The following is a 7,999-nucleotide window of genomic DNA, read 5'->3' on the forward strand; positions in this document are numbered from 1 at the left end:
AAAGGAGCCTCCAAGCCCTGAGCCTGCCTACCTTAGGCCACAGCCTTAATAAACAGCTGCCCCCAAGTGAAAAACAGCCCCCATCCCCAGGCCTGACTACCTCAGGCCCTGGCCTTACTATAGAGCCACATCCAAGTGAAAAGCACCCTCTAAGCCCTCAGCCTGCATACCTCAGCCCCTGGCCTTAATAAACAGCTGCCTCCAAGAGAAAAGCAGTCCCCAGCCCTGGGCCCACCTACCTCAGGCCCTAGGCTTAATATAGAGCTATACCCAAGCGAAAAGCAGCCTCCAAACCTGGGCCTGCCTACCTCAGGCCCCGGCCTTAATATAGAGCCAGGACAAGTAGAAAGGGAAATTCACCAGCAGCAGCCCTGGAGATGCCCATCATGCCCTGTTCCTACTAAGGAAATGTAACCGCTCGAATTCCATGTGGTGTAAATGGCTGTTTGTACCCTCCTTCACTTTCTTCCCTCCTTCCACCCTGCTGCCCTCAGCTAACTGCTGCAGGGTTGGTTGACTCCTCATCCAAGGGCAGGTAATCCATGACCTAGCTACCAGGCAACCTACAACTGACAACACTACTTGAAAACATGACCTGGACTCATCAGATTTCTCTCCCGGAAATTTGGAGTTGGAAAACTAGGGACCTAGTGGCTCAAAATTAGAATAAAGTGAAGGGTCACAAAATGGAAAGAGGCCACAGAGACACTGGGGAATGGTCAAGATGGCCTGGATAAGCTGATTTCATGAGGAGCTAATTATGTATAAACAGAGGGACCATGTTGGCAGAGAGAGACAGAGCCACAGATGGACACGGAAGCACCCCTAGAGACCATGTGGCCCCTCAGACGGAGAAAGAGAGCTGCCACCGTGGCCACAGACCTCCCAGGTCCAGATCCCATAAGCACTATAGTGCAAGTCTTTTCTTGGGATATTCATGAGATATTTATAATAAACTCTCTTTTTTTCATGACCTAATGTGAATGGATTATTGCTCCTTGTAATCAGAATCCTACCTAAAGGTGCTATGATATCAGAGAACGCCGGTTACTCAGTTCTGAATCTCCTGAAGAAAATACCCTGGTGTTTTGCACATATTAAGAGATCCATAAAAGTTTTTCAACAAACGAATAAAACAAAGGTAAACCTGCCTGCTTCCTGTCTAGAGGCAGAACTCTACTGGTTGTGAACACAAGTAGCTATGCTTGACTGGAACAGAGAGGAACAGGAGTAACATTCAATCTCTTATAGCTGTATTTGTATCCTGAGTGCCTGGATACTGGACAGGTTAAACCTGTACTTTGTCCTCCAGAATTGTGGGCACTGGGGAGCCTAGGTCTGAAATTCCTACTCCTATGACTTCATTAAAGAGCTCTGGTGGCACCATGGTTAAGGCATTTGGCTGCTAACCAGAAGGTCAGCAGTTCAAACCCACCAGCTACTCTGCAGAAGGAACAGAAGGTAATCTACTTCTGTAAAGATTTATAGCCTTGGAAACCCTATGGCTCACTATGGAGCCAGAATTGACTCCATGGTAGTGGGCTTGGTTTTTAGTTTATGACCAACATTTCTGCTTGTGCATATAATTTAATCTGCCTACTTGTTTAGATGTCATAGCGTTGTGTTGTTGTTAGATGCTGTAAAGTCAGTTTTGACTCATAGCGACCTTATGTACAAAACATTTCCTGGCCCTGTGCCCCTTCACAATCTTTGCTCTGTTTGAACCCATTGTGCAGACACTATGTTAATCCATCTCACTGAAAGGTCTTCCTCTTTTTCACTCACTTTCTACTTTACCAAGCATGATGTCCTTCTCCACCTGATAACACGTCCAAAGTACATGAGATGAAGTCTTGCCATCCTCACTTCTAAGGAGAATTCTGGCTGTACTTCTTCCAAGAAAGATTTGTTTGTTTCTCTGGCAGTCCATGGGATATTTAATATTCTTTGCCAAAACCACAATTCAAAGGTTATCAATTCTTTTTTGGGCCTCCTTATTCACTGTCCAAGGAGCTCTGATGGCATAGTGCCTAAGGCATTTCACTGCTAACCAGAAGGTTGGCAGTTCAAACCCACCAGCCACTCCACAGAAGGAAGACTGGGCAATCTACTTCCATAAAGATTTACCACCTTGGAACCCAAAGGGGATCGCTATGAGTTGGAATCAACACAATGGTAGTGAGTCTGATTTTGGTTTTGGTAATTCACTGTCCAGCTTTTGCATGCATATGAGGTGAGTGAAAATGTCATGGTTTGGGTCAGGTGTACCTTAGTCTTCAAGGTTACCTTTGCTTTTCAACACTTCAAAGAGGTTCTTTGCAGCAGATTTGCCCAATGCAATACACTGTTAGATTTCTTGACTGCTGCTTCCATGGATGTTGTGATAGTTGGAGCTGTGTGTCAACTTGGCTGGACCACAATTCTGTGTGGTTCAAGCAGTTGTGATCTGGGTTATTCCCATGATGGGATCAGAAGTATGTTTTGAGCAGCCAATCCATTGAAAGGGAGTTTCCCTAGGGGTATGGCCTGCCTCCAATATATTTATGGACATCCTGGGAAAAGAGATACTCTTCTGTGGCGCGGATCCTGTTGTGTTGCCTACACTGTCCATGAGCGAACAGTCCACCATTCGGCCTGGAGATCTTGGACTCGTCATTTGTTGGAGTAAACAGCCAGTATACTGCCTGCCAACCTTGAGCTCCTCAGCCTCTGCAGCTGTGTGAGTTGGGAAAAGTCTCCAGCTTGACATTTGATCCAAGAACTTGGGACTTGTCAGCTTCTATAAGCGTGTGAGCCATTTTCCTAAGATAAATTTCTCTTTCTCTATATGTATATATAAGCTTTACTGGTTTTGCTTCTCTAGAGAACCCAGCGTAACACAGGTGTTGATTGTGGATCCAAGTAAAATGAAATCTTTGACAACTTCAATCTTTTTTCCATTTATCATGTTGTAACTTATTGGTCCACTTGTCAGGACTTTTGTTATCTTTATGTTGAGGTACAATACATACTGAAGGCTGTAGTCTGATCTTCATCAGTAAGTGTTTCGTGTTCTCTATCACTTTCAGCAAGCTAGGTTGTGCAAGTTGTTAATGAGGCTTCCTCCAATCCTGATTCTGTGTTCTTCATAGAGTCCAGCTTCTGGGATTATTTGCTCAGAATGCAGAGTGAAAAAGTACGGTGAAAGGATACCACCCTGATGTACACCTCTCCTGATTTTAAACTATGCAATATTCCCTTGTTCTGTTCAAACACTGCCTCTTGGTCTATTAGACAGAGGCTAAATCTGTAATTTGTCCTCTAGAATTGTTGGAGCTTGGATGGTTTCACCCCTGCAGTCCCTGTTCGAAACTCCTACTTTCTATGACCTCATCAGTATGCAAAAACATTTCTCCTTGTGCATGTAATTTACACTGCCTACTTGCTTAGATGTTTTAGAGTAAATTAAAATTTCACGTCTGTACATCTTGCTTTCCACATGGCCTAATGGTATGATAAAAATAATACTCAAAATCCTAAAAATACTTTGTCTTTTTCTCTGTCTCCTTACAAATTCCCAGCCTGTCTTTGTTTGGAGGAGCACTTCCTAGGTTCACTGGGACCTTGCTGCCCAATTCAGGAATCTCTTCCAAAGCAAATAAATCCTTTAAATTTAATCTTATCAATTTTCTTTCTCAAACAAGAGACAAATCAGGGGTAAAATAACTATTTTATCAACAAGCTCTATCCCATAGCCTTTCTTAAAAGGGAGAGACAGATGACTAGGGTTTGACTGTAATGACTCAATTTTTCAAATAAGATATGGATATATGTTTTCTGGCCAATAATTTGGAGAAGGTCAACCAAGTTGGGGTATGTAGTTAACTCTCCCATGGCAGAAAGCCCAAGGTTTGGGGAGAGCCACTCTGGTATAAGAATTCATACACTCTTCTTTTTGAGGTAACCAGTTCTGTGCATCTGGATACCCTTCATGCTAACTAAGCATTTCAAGCTGGGGCTAATGCTATGTGTTGTTATTGTTTAAGATTATTATACTGTACTTTTTTTGAGGAATAATTGGCATGTAATAAACTGCACCTATTTAAAATGACAATTTGATGAGTTTTGACACGTATATATACATGAAACCATCATCACAATTAAGACAACAAACATTTCCTTTACCTCCAAGTTTTGTTAGGCCTCTTTGTAAATCTATACCTTCCTCCACCTCCATACCCAGACAACTATAGATCCGTTTTCTGTCACTATAGATAAATTTACATTTTCTAGAATTTTATACAATTAGAATTGCAAATGCTGTTTAAAATGTTACAATCCCCTTCCCTAACTCATTGGCTGCTTTTCGTCACAACATCACTACACAGGAGTGGTGTTGCTTTGAGGCAGTCTCCCTCTGAGGGTTGGCGTCTCTTCTCCTGCATGAGACTCAGGAAGGCTTACTTGATTCTCTTCCTGTGATTTTTGGTTTGTGATCCTTCCAGTTTCTCTTCAAGAAGGATAATGGATGACATAGCACTGTCCTCTCAGGGGCAGTTCTCCAGTTAGGGCCCCAACCACACTTATTATGCTCCCTGCCAGCCAGTGAAGGCAAGGGGGCGTTCAGAACCTTTCCTATCTATATTTCCAGTCTAGACTGGCAGATTCTGTCTACCCCACTTACATGAGTGTGTGTGTGTGTGTGTGTGTGTATGTGTGTATAAGAGTGACTGTGTATGTTTGGGGGATGGATACGTTTTTGCTATATTAAGTTGCAAATACATGTCTTAGCATGTTTACTTTGGAAAATCACCTGTTCAATGCCTTTTTAAAAATGCCATTTTTACTTTATAAAATAGAATCAATACAAAATGGTATTTATTCCAAAATTTCATTATTTCTGATTTATCAGTTGTTTTATAACATGAAAATGTTCCATTAAAAAAAGTTACTTCAGTCTAATCAAGAAAATTTCAAACTAGTCCATATCTGAAATGTGTGTTAGTTCATCTTTCATATCTTTAATCTCAGTTCGGACTCTTGTTAAATTAGATATTTTCTCACTTAGGAAAGCAATTTCTTTCTCTCTTTGTTGTAAGTCAGTAACCAGTCTCCCAATACGTAGTGTTAAATCATTCACCAACGGTTCCAAACGGGAAAAGTCCTTTTTTAGGTTATACACTTTCGGTTTTAGATCATTTGCAAAAGTCACTGCCTTCAGAACTTTAGCTCTGTCACTTTCTAAGCTTAAAAATCTCTCTACGTGCTTACTGAAATCACTATTTAGTTCAGACAATGTCTCCTTAACAGAGTTAATTCTATGTGAATTTTCAGATGCCGTCTTTCGGAGCACTGCTGTTCGGTCAATGCTACTGGAAAGAAGATCACCTATGTTTTTTACTGTATTTTTTTCCACTTTTTCTATTTTATTTTCTAGTTCTTGCACAGAATCTGTCAATGATGTTACATCAGTTACTAAACCTGAAATACGTCGTATATCTGTTTTTACAGCTGTAATCTTGAGAGAAACATCTTTTGCCATGGAAGTTGTACTTTGCTCTACTTTTGTAATTTCTTGAGAAAGAGTTGTCAAACTGTTGTTCAATATATCCTGTTTTTCAGTTAACCTGGTGGACCAAATTTTCACCTCATATATTTCCTCCTGGAGATGCTTTAGATGAACAATTATTTGAAAAGATTTCAGTTGTTCCATGAGAGCTTCAAACTTCTGACACTGTAAGAAAAATAGAATACCACAACGATTACATTAAAAGTTTATCATGTAAAATTCAACTTAAATATTGTTATGTGTCATTTTTAACTAACTTCACTACTTTTCTGGAAAGCCTATGAAAAAGGACACCTTCAAAATAAGAAGCACTGCAAAAATTTCAGTATATTACCAATAAGAAAGAAAACATTAAGGAAATTTTATAAAATGTTTAATAAAAAACTACATTTTTTCAGCTATTATTTCTGTACCGTCAGTTTTCTGTACAGTGGCAAAATGAGCTAAATGTAAGACAGTGATGTATTTTTATAGCTGCTGAAGAAGGGAGGACGAAGTCTCCAGATGAGCTTTGATAGATCTGGGGCGTGAAAAAAGGAAACGTAACTTCCGAAACACAAGCTCATTTGTAGTTATCACAAAGTCCTAGAATGAAGGGACCAATGTCTATTTATTCCTTTTATGAATCATTTTCTTGGGTATTTAACTATCTGCAAAACTTTGGAAAATTTAATTCAACTAGTTCTATGTTCCTAGTATGTTGTTAGGCATGTCAATCATGAGAGACATAAAGTTGAGTATAACTTGGGTTGTTGCCCCCAATACAGTTTAATAGAAAAGACAAATGTATTCTAAACATTATTTCCAAGGCTCTAAAACTCTGACTACAAATACAAGTGGTTCTCAGCTCTCATATGTTTCAATGCCATCTCCTTCTCCATCATACATTGTACACATAGTCCCTGACTAAGGCCATATTCAAGTATAATAAATCACTTTTACAACCATAAATCACACTTACAACCATCTGATTTTTCTTTTTGCACATCTATCTTATCATTAATTACATGTATGTATTAGAATATATCTGTAAGTTTATATGTAATGTTTCAAATCCCCAAAGACAAATAATGATTGGATTTATAAAGATATTGATAATAAAAGGCAACAATCATGAAAATTAAAAAACAAAAAGTGGGACTTATGTCAGAACCAACTTGATGGAGTCGTTAGATCAGAACTCATGGTAAGTTAAGGACTAACTGTATAGGGATGTCTCTAACCTGCCTTCTTGGTTTAACTTGGACACATCAATTGATGAACATTCTGAGCCATCCTACTGACTGCCAGCATTTCAAGTTGTTATTGGTGGTGGTGGTAGTATGTGTCTGCAGCAGTGTTAGGGAAATTGAATATTTTATTGTACATTGAATAGTTGATATTTCATTACATTTTGCCATCACTTAGTAAAATTGAGAGAAAGGAAAAATTAAAATGCTGCTTCTAGAAATAAGATGCATCACACCCTATCAAACCTGTTGTTGTCAAGTTGATTGTGGTTCATAGTGATGCTATATGACAGTGTACAACTGCCCCATAGGGTTTTCAAGGCTGTAAATCTTTATGGAAGCAGACTGACATATCTTTCTCCCATTGAATGGCTAGGGTGGGTTTAAACTGCCAACATTTGACTAGCAGCTGAATGCATAACTACTGCATCATCAGGGCTGTTCCAGGAAGACGGATAGGTCTTCTAAACTTAAAAACAAAGTTGGAAATTAAAATAAAGAATTGTTAGGTGAGATTATTTAACTTTAATCAGAAGATTAATTGAAGTCTGTCGATTGTGTGCTCCACTATGAAGAAAAATAAAGAACAAATGTATAATATGATATTATGGACAAGAATGTGTCCCCCAAAATACGTGTGAACTTGGCTGGGTAATGATTCTCAGTGGTTTCCCTGTTACTATAATGATCTCCCATGATGTGATCTGATATGATAAGCCAAAAGGATTATGGTGGGATGCACCACTTTAATCCTGTCATAGCCCTAATAGGATGTAAAGGAGTTTATTTGGTGTGTGGCCTGCAACACCTTTAATCTTACAAGAGATAAAAGGAGAGAGAAGTGAGCAAAGAGGGAGGGACCTACTATCACCAAGAAAGAAGAGCCGGGAGTGGAGGGGTCCTTTGGATGAAGGGTCCCTATGCTGGGCACCTCCCAGGCCTAGGAGACACATGGAGAGAAAGGTTTCCCCTAAAACCAGTACTCTGAACTCAGACTTCTAGCTCCCTAAATTCAGAGAATAAATTTCTGTTTGTTGAAGCCATCCACTTGTATTTCTGTCATAACAGTACCAGTTAACTAAGACAACTGGAAATACATTGTCAAAGATTATGCCCAAAGAGTGGTATACTCTGTGATTACTCTGTAAAAGAGAATCCCATTCATAATGTGTAAATCAATCATTTGACTTTTGTACATTTAACTTTCATTTTTTTTTTTTTT

The 7,999-nt window shown here is 39.4% G+C and overlaps 1 protein-coding gene across 1 annotated transcript in view; it reads right to left on the reverse strand.

Moving 5' to 3' along the window:
• Positions 1 to 4,957: 4,957 nt before the first annotated feature.
• The window catches only part of LOC103202342 (IKBKB interacting protein), a 31,011-nt gene continuing 27,969 nt past the window's right edge, over positions 4,958 to 7,999 (reverse strand). The window contains exon 3 of the mRNA XM_042781820.1: positions 4,958 to 5,713. Within this exon, the coding sequence (XP_042637754.1) occupies positions 4,958 to 5,713 (756 nt within the window). The remainder of the gene's footprint in view (positions 5,714 to 7,999) is intronic.

Source organism: Orycteropus afer, unplaced genomic scaffold (assembly GCF_000298275.1).
Source record: "Orycteropus afer afer isolate SDZICR_OR568_19922 unplaced genomic scaffold, OryAfe1.0 scaffold00177, whole genome shotgun sequence".
Lineage (NCBI taxonomy): Eukaryota > Metazoa > Chordata > Mammalia > Tubulidentata > Orycteropodidae > Orycteropus > Orycteropus afer.